The 15,429-nt window shown below is 36.1% G+C and overlaps 1 protein-coding gene across 4 annotated transcripts in view; it reads left to right on the top strand.

Annotated features, from left to right (window-relative positions):
• LOC117177542 (serine/threonine-protein phosphatase 4 regulatory subunit 1-like) overlaps positions 1-15,429 on the top strand; it is a 414,898-nt gene that overhangs the window by 355,362 nt on the left and 44,107 nt on the right. Inside the window, exon 1 of one of the 4 annotated variants that reach the window (XM_033368335.1) lies at positions 6,671-6,828. The exons of the other annotated variants lie outside the window; for them this stretch is intronic. Coding sequence (XP_033224226.1) covers positions 6,794-6,828 — 35 coding nt within the window. The 5' untranslated portion in view covers positions 6,671-6,793. Of the gene's footprint in view, positions 1-6,670; positions 6,829-15,429 lie in introns of those variants that run through there. 4 annotated transcript variants of the gene reach the window in all.

The following is a 15,429-nucleotide window of genomic DNA, read 5'->3' as shown; positions in this document are numbered from 1 at the left end:
CTGTCAGTAAGATATTATTTGTCATATGCCATTCGCGACTTTGCGACCCCGCACACTGCCCACGAAGCAGAAGGAAAAGATGATGAAGAACAAGAAGAGGGAGAAAGAAGACTTTAACTTTCGAAGAGAAGCGCCGAGTCTTCATCTGCCTCTCTTCTCCTTCCTCCTGTTCTTCGATGCTAAACACGCACGGGTGCATCGTGCTCGCCCTTCTCAACCGATGCACTTCCTCTCCCTCTGCATTTTCAGAGCAGTTCTTATATGCTCGTTCTGAAGTCACTGAACCGATAAGGTCCGATATTCAGAAAAAAAAATGAAAACGACAATCGGAATGCAGTATATCGCTTCCCGAATTTTTTCCGAGTGTTACTAGATTGTTATCGGCTCTTACAATGTTAAAAGATTAAAGTGGCACAAAGAAAAATCTATTTTCGATTCAGTTTGTTACTCAACGAATGACAAGCATCTTTTGCATGCTGAATTAATCAAGTATTTAACAAATAATAGTTCATTCAAGTTTTCTGTGTTCTATAAACAGATTAGAAATGGTATAATTAATTATCATGTATTTATTTATTTTAATTAAGTAATGCAAAAGAACCTTTTTATTTACATATTATTGTGCCTTTCTTAAAAGGTTTGCTTGAAATGAAAATTAAATTGTATGGTTTTCTATAAACTTAAAGTTTATTGATTACGCTCCCTTTGCTTCTAGTATTATTGACCTGTAGGACTCGAGGCACATCAAAACACCACTTGTTGGTCCGGTTCGGATGTCATATTGCTATCCATTTTTGTATATAGTTAAGGCTTATTATTATGCCAGGTTGATATACCGTCTCTATAGTTTATTAAACGGTATCTTATAGTTGTTATTCTATTCAATCAATGCCATAAAGACGCTGTGAAATATTTATTTAAAGGTATGTCATGCTTATGCAATTACTACCTTACCGACATTTTTTTCCCAACCACTCCACCTTTCAACGGGAAATTAACTTGAAAATTTGGCAAATTAAAGAAAATGATGTAAGGGTCGTGAGCATGGTGTCCTAAGTTTGTATGATTATAAACAATTTTGTTACAAAAATAATTTTTTTATTTAAAAGATTTAGGACTACGTAAATGCCCCTTAGTAAAATTCATATAATATGTGCCGAATTTTTAAATTAGAATTCGCATTTTTTGTAGACGTCTTCTTTGGTTACTAAAGCATGTGAATAAGGTAGGAATCAGGTACGAAAAATTCTAGTATATTAGTCAGCATCTACATTAAATTTTAAAGGCCGTGTCTAGTCTAGGTTTACCGAAATGTTGTTAACGCCTGAGTGCTCGCCTGAGTGACAGCCGGAAATCCCGCGCAGCTCCTCTTATACCTACATGCGGCGCGACATCAATTCTCGGAAGGGCTATAGAAGAGAGAGCTATTCAAGAGTTTCAATGTAAAGTGTGCACAGTCTTCCCCTTTTTTTCTTAGTTTCCCCTTTTCGCTTCAAATTCTCCTTTTTGTCCTATTCTCAAAAAACTTCCCCCTTTTCTCTTTCAATATACAATATTTGAAAATACAATATTTGTAGTGCGAAAATAAAATTCTTTGAAATTAGTCAGCGTGCTCATTATTGAATAATAATTAGAGCAATTATAGCACTTCAATAAATTATTTATAAATAAATAATTTACACGTTTCTAGTGCTAAATCATTAAAAATACTTTTAAAAATGTTGGCTGAAACATTTTAAAGCATTTGAAAATGTCAAAATTGGAGACAAAAGTTGTTATCCAATATAAAACAGGAACAGTTACAAAATATGTAGTACTTTTTAAATAACTATCAGAAGGCGAAAACTTTTTAGTTGAAATTTACAAATTTAAATACCTATTTAAAAAATGGTTCTAACTTGAGAAAGTTTTAATTTGAGTTTAAGAGCACTATAGAGTATAGAGTAGGGTGGATTAAAAATGCTAGAATAAATCAAATCCTTTCAGCTTAGGAGAAAAAAAAACATGTGGTTTGGCATTAGAAAATATTTGTTGTCTGATAACAATTTTTTTGAAAATGTGCAAAAACATATTTTTTATTGAGTCATATCCACACTTTAAATAAAGTTTAATATATCGAACCTGTAATTTATTCAGCTGGAACCTGGAACCGAAGATACGTTTTATCATTTTGCTTTTCCAAAAAAAAACTTTTGTTGCTGTGATTTTCGAATGTTATAACACCACGCAAAAGAATCAATCTAAAAAACAAGTGTTTTGTATATTAAAAAAAAAAAAAATTAATGAGATAGGAATTTTCCTTAATTAAAATTTTTTTATTTGTACATTTACAAACGAGAACACAAGATATTAACCGGTTTCAATTTTTTTTTCTTTACTTATTTTGAATGTCGACCCACAAATTTTTGTCCTCCAACTCAAACAATTCGATTAATTTCAGCACTTTTATTTCGCTCTACTGAACAACACAAAATTGTGTATTTAACTAATTTTATTATTTCTCGGAGTTTTTCATATCACTGTGAATGGATTTCCAACGCCCTATGTATATCCAATTTATAAAAATAAATTCTCTAATGCAGAAGTCGCTGAAAAATCATTCAAAATTATTTAAAAGTTTAAAATTGCGTATAAAAAATATTGTTCTTTTCGACATGTAAAAATAATGTTTTATCATTCCCCTATTTATCCCCATTTTCGTGAAAAAATTACCCTATTTCCTTCGTTTGAACTTCTTTTGGGCTGTGATCCCTATACATTAGTGTGGTGCAAAAATGCATTGCAAAAATTGTTTACATGCTAGGCGGTAACAATCCCCCCATTTTATTCCAAATCCGAAAAAAGAAATTTCCTAATTTAAAAAAAAATTTTAATTTCAACAGGTGCCGGTTTTGACTTGAAGTTTCCCATGTAAAGTGCATGGGGAGAAATAACTTTTTTGAGTTTTTAGAATCTTTTTTTAGGGTTTGAAAAAATGTGACGGGAAAGTATGGGGGCCTATTGAGAATTATTCAACGAAGAATTTAATGTATCAGACATATGGGCTTGACATCCCTAACACACCCCCATGGGTACCTGAAAACTACCCTTAAAACAAAAAATCTCAATTCTTCATGAAATCGACCTTTTGAACACTGTATTCTCGTCTTTTTACTTAAAATTATAAATATTTATTATTATTGGTTAATTAATTTTCAATTATTTAAGCAAATGGAATTGCTTAATATCATTTTTTTGTTCGAAAATTCGTTTTTCCCCACAAAAATGATTACTATTAGTCTAGTGGAATATTGATTAACATTAGTCCATAATTTTCAATTGTTTAAACAAATGGAATTTCTTTAAATAATTTCTGTATTACAAATTATTAATATTTCTTCAGTGGAATATTTATCAAGATTGTTTGATTAATTTAATTAAAAAAAATTTTAGTAAAAATTATTACTCAAATATTACTGATAAATAAATTATTATTAAATTAATTATTAATCAGTAATTAATTATTACTGATAAATATTTCACTAGATCCACAGTAATAATTTTTATTTAAAAAAATTCCACACTAAATTATTTAAACAAATTAGATTTGTTTATATAATTTAAAATAAATGAACTAATAGTAATAAATATTCCACTAAACCAACAGTAATCATTTTTAGCGAAAATACGAATTTTCAACAAAAATTATTTTAACAGATTCTATTTATTTAAACAATTAAAAATTGATGAACGAATGTTATTAAATATTCCACTAGACCAATATTAATTATTTTAAGTAAAAAGACGAGAATACAGTGTTCAAAAGGTCGATTTCATGAAGAATTGAGATTTTTTGTTTTAAAGGTGGTTTTCGGGTACCCGTGGGGGTGTGTTAAGGAATTCAAACCCATATGTCTGATACATGAAATTCTTCATTGGATAATTCTCAAAAGGCTCCATACTTTCCCGTCACATTTTTTCAAACCTCAACAAATTATTCCAAAAACTTAAAAAAGTGATTTTTCCCCATGAATTTTGCATGTAAAACAAAGAGTCAAATCCGGCACTTGTTACAAACGAAAAAAATAAAATTATGGAATTTCTTTTTTCGGATTTAAAATAAAATTGGGGGAAATCGTTGCCCTCTAAAAAAAGCGTTTTTGACCCACCCTACTGTACATATTTCCACTGAGAATTTAGAAAAAGTTGATAAAAATTCTGTAATTTGAAAATTTATGTATAAAACAAATTATGAATTAGGACAGGAAGAAGATTTTTTGATAAATAAATGTTTTAATTTGAGATGCAAATGCTGTTTATGTTTTACTTTTATTAATTCATTGCTTTAAGTCTCTGCCATGAATCTACCTAATCTGATTTTTTTCAACGATGTGGTCAAACATTTTTGAAACATGGATCATTAGCTACTAAGAAACTATTTAAAAATAGATCTAATTTTCGCTCGTGGTATGAACTTAGTCCCTGGATCCGATAATAATTACTCCTTACATTCGTCTAATTCTATCGTCAAACTTCACAATCACATTTGAAGAATCTAAAGACCCATACTGAAAACCTAGTTCGCGTTTTGAAAAATATTAGAATTTTGTTATGAAAAAATGTATTTAATTTAATTTTACAGATTTATTTGATAAGATTTTTAATTTTTAATAAGGTTTTATACTAATTAATTTTTTGAATATGTCATTACCATTTTAAAGTATGTTAACTTCCGATTTTTTAAAATTTAAATAAATAAAATTTAATGGTTAACGATTACTTCGGACAAATATTTTTTGGAGGATAAGAAAGAAACCTGCTGCAACAAGGGTAATTGTATGGCGGTCTACTCATGTATAATGGCGTTCCCGGTTCAAATCCGGATTGAGGCAGATTTTTTTCTTTTTTTTCAAAAAGTGATTTGTCCAAAGCAATCGGTAAGGATCGAATTTTAATTAATTAAAATCCTGTTTTATCAAATACTAAGATAGGAGTAAAAAAATGTATGTGTATTCATATTTTAATAACATATAGCAGGTGGATAATCCATAAAAATATTGATATGGATACTATCCGAAGAAAAATTTGTATTCCCATCTCTGAAAAAGAGTACACACTGGACAGTGGTAACACACACGACATTTTAAAGAAAGAACATGCGAGGTGGTGACATTGCAAATTTACCGTTTTCATTTCTGCGAAGTTGTTCGCACTTTACGGTGCCATAAGTCCCGGGGTCTGAGATGCCCGTGTGCCTCGTCTTCTCTTTAGGACCCAAAGACTTGGTAACTTGGTTCTCGTTTAGCAGTGGCGGCGAAGACGGCATCGCCGGAGTCCCTCATACCCTCTCCAATCTCTATCCGTGTGCTCTGCCTCCATGTATGTTCCTCATCTTGTCTTTGGACCCCAAAGCCTTGGTTAACTTGGTTCTCGCTTGGCAGTTCAGAAGATTAGAGGTGATTAAACATTTTAATGGAGCATTGATAGGCCGTGTACCAAAATTTCGGTAAAATTAGCCAGATTTTTTTCAGTAGGTATAGTTGAATAACTACTTGGCAAATTAAATTTGCTACTTCTAAATTATTCTTTAAAAAAATAAGTCATTCCAATTTTTGACGGGTGGCTTACAAAATATTATAATTATTCATTGTCTAGCGACTTATATAGCTTAGCCTGAATGTTAACTATTCTCGGCACAATTTCGAAAGAAATTGTGAAAAAAGGTTGGTTTGAACAACATAATTTTTAGCAGAGCCGATTGTAAATTTGGTGGTTCAGGATCAAACTGGGCTCTGTGATTACTATTAATATAATAGTAAGCATAGTTTTTGTCCTACAATTCCTATGAAGTTTCAGTTCATAAAATGTTCTTGGAACAGGACCCGAACCCCGCCAGTTACTCCACGTGGATGAAGTCGACGACCATATCCTGCCGGGTGACGATACGTTAACGAATTTATCGTGAGCGCGCGAGCGCTCGCTTCTGCTGTATGTAACGCATGCGCAGTTGGAAAATTCGCGTTCCGTTAGCATCTCAGCGTGGCGCTCGAGCTTAGTGCCTCAGTGCTCTCCGAGCCGTCAGTCGGTGTGGATCAATGATTTTTCATTGTTTCAGTATATTAGTGCGTGGAGCTGTCGAAAACGCGTACCGTCCCACAATGGCTGATCTTGTTGGGCAAGTTAGCCCTCTCGCGAAAAATCGAATGAAAACAGTGCAAACAAGCGATGTGCACAAGCACATGTTTCGTCGACCGGAAACGACGCGCGCAAGGCAACTTCCTCGAATGCGCGCGTGTCTTTACTTCACGAGTCCGCTAGAGTACCGGAAGTGTGGATCAGTGGTGAACGGCCGTTTCAGGCATAGAGAAAAAAATAGGTCGTCTCGGGAATTCCATAGTGATTTTTCCATGACGCAAAGGTCGAAAGGCGTGACGACACTTCGCCGGATTACTAATCGCGACCATGTGCTTCTGTGACTCTCACGAAAAATGTGTTCCTCTGAATGAAATTCATTGTGTTTGCTAAATGAAATTTACGAGAAATATTGTGCAAAGAAAAAGACGTTCCAAAATATAATGGCCCTTGTAGCGTGGTTACGCTACACCACGGTGCGCCATAGTACTATAGAGACTTCCGGCCCGCCACAGGAAGTGTCCGGGCGTGTGTGTTCCCATACTAATACTACAGTCCCGAGTTCTCCTACCCTACGGTGCGTTACAAGTTTGCTGCCTCGACTCGCCTGCTTCCTTGCCTTCCTTTCGAAACGATCAAACGCGCAGACAGTGAAAAATTCTAACAGTGCTAACCGTCCCGGATGCCCTTCGATAATGGATACGCCAATCACGAAATGTACGTATCTGCAGGATTATTTCGCGGATTTCTTGAAACAATGTTCAAATATTCAGATACCCTCCCCTCTTTCCCACTACAAAGAGTTCGCTGAACGGCGGGACACGCTCTCTAGGTCTCAAAGTTCGACTGACCGCCGTTTTGTTATCGTTATCGCCCGAAACTTGCCGCCCCCGCCCCATTCCTTCACTTATTATGAATGAATTTTTGGAGCTACATTCAGATTTCTGCCCATGTCGCGATAGCGCGCTCTTCTGTGGACAGTGGCTCTCAGTCTCGTTAAATATTTTGGTAGCCCGTGAAAAACGTTTCTGCATTTCCGTTGTTTTATTTCATGTAATATATTTGTGATGTAACTGGTAAACTCCTGAATTCTTGAAAAAAAATTATTATAATGATCGAACATTATGATTGAATTCCAACAACTTTTCTTACTTGTTCAGAATTTTATCTACTCTAACGGGAGTAATGTGTACACAATTTATCTGCCTAGAATTTGCTGCTGATAAACACTTTCACCTTGAAAGCCGAAACTATATGTATATTTTATTTTCTTATATAAAATATTTTTGCAAATCCGTTTGACGTCTAACCTCATATGGGATCTTAGATTTGAAGAGTGTTATGAAAGGAGTGGGTATTTATTTGATCATTTTAAAAGTTTATTAAATTAAAAATCGTAACATTTTTGGTTTATTTTAAAGTTATAAATGAAAAGGTGTGTCGGAATTTCAGTGAATCAGAAATGTGTACCCCTTTAAGTAATTACTACGCTCTATTTTAGTCAAGTTACTTGTGAAAGTATAGAAAAAAGTAATTCATCGATTACCGATGGAAGATATTAAGTTTCTGCCCTCACTCCAGGATTTTTTGTTCACATTACATAAATTTAAAGTGAAACAGTGGTAGGCATCTTTTCAGTTGTCGTTTTTTTATCAATTCGAACTTAATCTGGCTGAACTATTGGGATAAATTTAGGTGTTTTTTTTTTTTCGAGAAACGCACGTTTAATTTTTCACCCGTACGGTATTCATGTAATTCGATAGTCCTGTTTAAAAAAGATTGTATTTAGTAACATTTTCCGGTGGCCGGTCCTAGTATGTGTACATTTCCAAAAATACTAGTTCTCAAGGTTATCATCATTTGACCAAGATTTACGAAACTTACTGAGATGACGAGGAGGTATTCGATACAGTGAGGAATGCGTTATGATAATTATATCCTGAGCCAATCCCTTTACATGCCATGGAAACTCACGCGTGCCAATCGCCTTGCATCATTTGATTTTTACGATTGTTTTAATCCATGCAGTTAGACATGTAATATTTTATATATGTACATACAATGCTGAAGTACGCTTATGTGTATAAAAAAGTTTTAATGAATATTACAGTGAACACAGTTGTTAAAAGAGAGAATGCAGACAATCCACCTTCGTTCGATCATGTACTTGTTTATTCTTCTCGCCTTGAACTTTAGTCTTATTCACGGTACTGTGGCACACGACCTCCAAGCTGCTGTCAAAGATGTGTAATATTCATATTTTATCATTTTATTAACATCCAAGTAGAGTTTGCATTTTTCTTTTCCCAGGGTTAAAACTGTTTAAAGGGGACAATAAGGCCGAATGCGTGGATAGCCAGTATTAGTTGCTGGTAAAGTTTAGAAATAGTAAAAGTGCTTCTTCTCTTTACGATGATTATGCATACATTGAAAACATGTTTGAGCTGAATTTCGCCTTTTAAGAAAATACGACTCGCTTACCTATATATTTAGATGTTTCACCTAAATTTTTCCATCTAGAAATTATATAGATAAATTGGTTACATAAATTATAGATCAAAAAATTCCAGCGAAATGTTTAGCTATAGGAGTCTAGGCCCAGGGTTAGTCTGTAGCTACTCCTTATTTTAGAAGGTCGATAGAATTTTTTTATATTGCTATGGGTGTTCGAGTAACGGAATTATATATAAAAATATGTCTCTGTCTCTTCCGGGATTAAAAAGTTGTAAATCCTATTCTTAAAACACCACAGAAAATTTTCTGCAAATATTTGCTTGACTTTGACATGAAAGTCAAATATGAAACATAAAATTCAACTTTTTTCAAGAGTCAATATTGATTAATGTAACTTTAATTAAAGATTTTGATCGATTTCAGCAAGTGAGAAAATTCTAGGGCTACACCAAAAATGACAACTCATTCAGAACTGGAATATAAGGAGTTTCTTCAGTAAAAATAACAGTAGCATCCATTTCTAAAGTGGTCGGTTTACCAAGTGGGTTGTAAATTATTGTGTGCTGTTTTTTCAGTATAGAGCAACTGAAATGCTTTTTCCATTACAGAATTCCGATTTTTTTCTAAAATTAATGTAAATGCGGTGACTAACTAATGTTGTGTTAAAATGTTCGGGCAGATCTAAACTCCGATTATTAGGTAAGAGGGAGCAGATACGAAAAAGAATAAATTCCACAACGTACGTTGTCCCCTCCTTCTTTACATTAAAAAAATCATTCAAATCACAGTCTGAGGTTAAAAATCGTCAAAACATTTCGAAATTAATGTTAAATATATTTTTATTTCTTCATCAGACCGGCCCAGATGACGACCGGCCCCATCTGGATTTTCCAGATGCCCCAACTCTCCTGTCAAAATGGTTTATATGTCCTTTTGGAACGCCACCCTTCACCTCTCAGAGGGTGAAGAATAATAGGCATAACTTTAAATTTTGTATTGCTCGTGATATTTGAAAGACCGGCTAGTTTCGCGCCAGTCCGTTAGCCATTGAGGGGGTGGGGGTGAGGTTGAAAGCCGTATTATGGTTTGGTGAGCCGATTGCCGGTGAGTTGAGAACGCTAACCGTAGGAGGCTGAGTTAAGGGCAGGAACCCGTGGAATGCCGTCTTCAGACTGTGAGCCGAGCTCTTGTTTCTTCGCCGACTAGCGTGTTCTGTCGTTCCACGACGTGTGCGATCAAACCTAAGGATCGCACAAACTCTCTTGAGCGCGAAATTTTTCCCTCGCCCACTATGACGCATCGCTCCAGCTCTTCCAACGAGTGTTGTTGCTGCATTTTCGCTCGCATTTTATTTGCATTCCAACGCCCCCCAGGGTGGCTTGTATGTATATCCCTCCGCAGACGATATCAAAGACCTCGAAAGGAACATAGCTTTTTTAAATGTCTTTATTTGGTTATAGTAGAAATTCAGAAGCATTTTTCAGGGGATCAATAGAAAAATTAAATTCTGATTGAAGCAATTGAGAACAGAAGGTCTTGAAAACGAGAAATATTCGTTCAGTGTTGAATTCAAGTTCATCGCTCCCGCGCATGTACAAACAAGGGACACCAGACTACCAGAGCATTTGTGCCCTCTCTTGTTATTGTTGTTGGTCGCGCGTCAGCGAACCCTTCACCCTTCCTCGTAATCCTCGAACTCTGCTTCTGCATGTGGGAAGATATCGGAGGCTGAATCCTTTATTGCTGATCCCCCCTATAATACTTTTTCACTAAATGCAACATTTAAATTGATCCACATTTTAGTAAAATGTGCTCTACTGTATTTACAGGCAGAAATCTGAGTACAATTTTAAGCTGAATTTCACGCATCTATAAATGAAAACGACAGCCTTCTCTTGAATTATATACAAAGACTTTTAAGATTGATAGTTGCAGAAAATAATTATCGTCTTAAGAACATCGTTAAAGATGTATATTCTCTTCTTTCGCCTTACATATCTACGTCAGAAATCCTTCACTTCATTTGACATATTATCTGTCTATTGGGTACCTGTATGCAATGCTGACCTCATTGCAACACTGTCAGTTCATATCCTTTGCTATTTATAACATGGATGCCTTAATAACCAAAGATAATAGACACGTTCGTTTTTCTAGTAAGTAAAATTTCACCAACGCTCGTAAAGTCTTAGCTCTTAATGAGTTACCGCTACATATCTGTTTTAAGTGGACGCGTTCGGAAAAATATTCCCACGCTAGTAATACATATTTTTTTGCAAAAAAGTCTTCCTTTCTTCAGTTCAGATCACTTTATTTTTGTAACATTTAATTTAAGTATTATTTTTACTGAGCCTTAAAAACATTCTTATCCCACAGGCGCCAAAATCGCGGTAAATAATTGTAGATTTGGAAGGGCCACCAGTCTTTAATTAACTGGTAGGAAATGAACACTCTTCCTTTCATCTTGAAAGCTGAGATTATCGAGATTCTTAATATTTTGTTTCTTATTTGCATAACCAGATTTTTCAACCAGGTCTATCAACCAACTTGATGTAGTTAAGAAAGGTATCTTAATTATATCTGAAGATAATTATCGAGATAATTCTTCATCTATTAAGAACTTTAAAAAAATAATTTTATAAATAAACATCGAACACGTGATGGACCTAAAACCAAACTCGACTCACAGTAGAAGGCATGCGCATATCGAAGCTTGTTTACGTCGATTGGGAAGCGGGCCCAGGGGAAAAGGGAAGCCAGGGCAGCGTGAGAGCGGGCGCCTCGACCGAAGCATTTAGATTTTAGTACAGTGGGCGCTCCCTCTCTCCCTCTTCCTTTTCCCCGCCCTCTTCCTCCTTCCTGTTTCTTCGGTCTCTCCCTTTGGTTCCCCCCTGATCCCTATCCGTTCCCCTTCAGCGTGGGGGGTAGACGAAGGCAGGAGTGGTGGAAGGACCAGCGGGACCGCAATGCCTTAACATAGAAAAGGACGAAAGAAACATCTGAGTCGCCGGCCGCCATGACGAGCGGAATGCATGAGAACACAGAGCTACTGACCCTCTCCATCCTCTTCTCTCTACTCCCTCCTTCTCGCACTCTCTCACTATACTGTCTTCGTTCGATTCCCGACTTGGGTCGGCTTCTTATTCGGAATTTCTTCGCCTACTCGGTCTCGAGGCTTACTTTACTTTTACAGTGCCGTCAAATCTAAAACTGCTAGATTTTATATAAAAAGATGAGTTTTTGGTATCGTTAGATTTGGAAGAGTGAACTGCATCTGACTATTGATAAAAATGAATAATTATTAACATTTATTGCGCAATCGACTGTTTAAAAATGATGAAAAATACAAGAGAAAAAGTTACATCAGCCATTTTGCGGGTCGCTAAACGTGTAAAAGGCTCTTCGATAAAGCCGAAAATGACATCACCCGCAAGTAATTTGTACTTTTTGCCTTTTATTTTCAACTTTTCGCGACTAGTAAAAGTCTCAAAGTTCATTTTCTGATAGAAATTGTTTAAATGAATAAAATTTGTATTGCAAATATGAAGGAAACACATTATTTTCGCTCTAATAGTGTATATAGGTGAATGCAAATTTTATTCGATCCTCTAAACTCTAGAGTTCTTTGGGCAATTCGTTTTTCTCGATTTTCACAGTTCGAGTGAGATTGGACTTGTGTATCATTTTAGTTGTACAGGTGTACAGAGGGAATTTTTAATCTTGAGTGCATTGGCTTACACTGCTTGGTAATTTCTTTTGAACGTTAATTTCGGTAAATTTGTCGATGTCTCCTTCCCCTCGGATCATTTAAGTTATATACCTTGTTCTATAATGCGGCGGTTCAATTTTTTTACTGTATTTTCGAATTTCAATTTTCTGCATTGTTGAGACAATATTATTACTTAATAAAATCGCAAAAGGTTTTAAAAATAATATAAGAGTAATATTTGGGATATCTAAGAAAACAAATAAATTAAGGTCTGCAAAAAAGCACTTGACCGGTCTTGGGAATCTCGGAACGTGGTGAACGCAAGTCGCAGGTGCCGAGTTTTCACATGCCAATCGGTCAATTAACTGTTGCATGGTCGTAACACGAAAAACGACGCTTTATGACGTCATGTCAAGTTATCTCTACACTGAAACAGTTTTTGGTTCCAACGGTTAATAAACTATAGTTATTAATCAGGTTTATTGTGTGTAAACAATACAACCGCAGTGTACATATTTCTAAAATTAAAAAGTCTTGTTTCAGAAGTGCCTAACTCAATTCCAATCTATAATAGATATCCAGTTTAACGGATATGTACTTTCGTGGCTTAAGGACTTCGACTTATTCTTGAATTCAGTTATTATTATTCTGAAAATTGTCTGTATCGCACTTAATTTGTCTTTTCGCGCTTGTCAGATGGGCATAGCGATGTTGCGAAAAGAGCTGAGGTTTCGAGATTCGAGCGTTCCCTACCCTCCATGGTTCTCCTCATTGGGTCGTTGACTCTTCGTTTCTTCTTTCTTCGAATCCTGGGGCCCGATCCTCGTCCTGGCATTCTCCCCACCACTCCATTAGGTAGGCTCCTCTATCCTGCTCTTTCGCTTACCCTCGTCTTTCTGTTTATCTCTGCATTCTCAGCCCCCATGTGCCCCTCCCCACTCATCTGTGATCGTGCATACGGTCACTTCTCGTTCTTGCCAGACAGTAAACAACGGCACGCCATACCCACTTCTCTCATTCATGTATCTCACACGAGAGTATGTCCCGAATTATTTAGATGCCGTAATCCTTTAGCAGGAAGGCGAGAGGGGTGAAATGACGAATCTCGTTTTCTTATTTTTGGTCGAGACGACTGAGAGCTTTCTTTTCCTTTCTCCAGTTATACCGACCTTAAGTTCTTTGTATTGCAATAGGTAGAATTCGTTTAGATTAAGAAATTTATTTAGTTAAGTAATTTATTTGAACGGGTTTCAATTTTACAGAAAATTGCACGTATTAAACATTCGTTGCAAATGTTCTTATTCTGTTCACTTAGCTAGGAGACTTCTGAGTATATTAAATAGACTTTTGAAATATTTTATTGTTAAATATACTTGTTTCGTTAATTACTTAATTTGTTAAATTAACAGCAGAAGTGAGTAACAAATAGGTGTGAGAAGAGTCGAAGCTTTACGTGTTAAAGACGCTTAATGGGATTGACGCGTATATGGGAAAGTGTGGTGTCAGATCTTTCCGCATTCCAGAACTTCACAGAGATAACAATATAAATAATAGGATAATATTTGGAGTAAAACTTGATGTTTGTTTTAGTATGTCAAGAGATAAATTATATATGTTATCTTGAAATTGTAATAAAAAAGTATATTAAATATATCAAAGACTTGTTGTATAGTCTTACAATGTAGATTTCTCTACCCGCTTTAATAATGAGTAATGTTGTAAATCATTAAATTCGAAAGTATGAGCCGCACTTGCTGTAAAGATTAAAATAAGTAGCCGATCATGGGAGATCGACTAGACTAGGTAGTAGAGTTACTAAGAAATGGGAGGAGATGCAGGGAAGATGCTAATTGGAGCGGCTAAGTGTCCGTTGTGTTAACATGACTTTTAAGTACTACATGCTTTTTTTCTTTTAGAGAATTTAGTTGTGCAAAGAGTATTATGACTGCGAGGGTACACAATTTACCGCTATTTTTCAACATTTAAATCTTAGAATGCTAGATTTTGTTATATTTAAGGAAATATTAAATTTACTCAGTTGTACGAGTTTGGTATGTGTTCAACATCTCGGAGAGAAAATTTAAATGTGTTGGATTATGTTTGTGACAATATACTTGATTCTCGAGTTGACCTACTTATTTATTACGTATTCATATCACGTAAGCAAATATTTTTTATCTTCTTATGACAACTTCTTATTTACGGGTCAGGTTTGAGGTTAAAATTCAAGGGAAACTTATGCTTTAAGATATTAATATACGGCAGTGTGATATATTTTTAAAGGATTTGTACGTAAATTACTTCAGGTATTTTGGTTACGGAAGTTTTTCGAAACGTACGGACCTTAATTAAAGTTCCTAAACGGGGTTAAAATGTAAAAAAGAAAACCCTATTAACACAATTCATGTACGGCCGCATACTGTTGTCTATTCCAAGAATCGAGATTTCCATAAGTTATGCTACTAAAGTTTGAAATTGATCAAGCCTGGGAAATAACTGCACCTCGCAAGTGTATACAATCCCGAACGTCACGAGTTGAAGTGTAAAGGAGAGATGGTCAGGAGCCGAGAAAAGGGAAACCACATAGCATTGGAAGGGGTTGTGGAGGAGATAAATCAAAGGAGAAGGAGAGATAAAGAAGGATATGGTATGCTCCGCGATGCTGTGTGCGGGCCGCATTACGGATCGAGTGGGTCGATGGCGAATCCAGTGAGGAAGGGGGGAAGCGAAGGGTGATGCGACTGTCGCTGGTTGAGGGGCAATGTTGAAGGAGGATGGGGCAGTGGCGATGTCCTAGCGAAGGTCACGGCCGGGAATGTGGTTTGCGCCCGTCGGTCCTAGCGTGCCGCGTTGCGGAGAACGTTTCTCTCCCCTTCCCCATTTCGCACGCACGCACACAGCCTCACGATATATCGTTGCCTCTTCTTTATCCCACTGTCTTGAGCGGCGCAGACTACAGGAATGCACCAAATGCACTGCACTGGCCAGTGCTCATCCCTTCCCCTCGCTCATCCGCTTGTTTACTTCCCTCGGACCTACTCTTGCCCTACCCTCTTCCTCTTGCAGTCGCAGTCTCTTACTTCCTTTTTTCCTTGTCTTACTCCACCTCCCGTCTGTACAGCATCATCCAAGTCTTCCATGGCCCTTTCGCGCCG

This window comes from Belonocnema kinseyi, chromosome 7 (assembly GCF_010883055.1).
Source record: "Belonocnema kinseyi isolate 2016_QV_RU_SX_M_011 chromosome 7, B_treatae_v1, whole genome shotgun sequence".
Classification (NCBI taxonomy): Eukaryota; Metazoa; Arthropoda; class Insecta; order Hymenoptera; family Cynipidae; genus Belonocnema; species Belonocnema kinseyi.
Note: the sequence above shows the minus strand (reverse complement) of the source record. Positions and strands in the feature narration are given on the sequence as shown.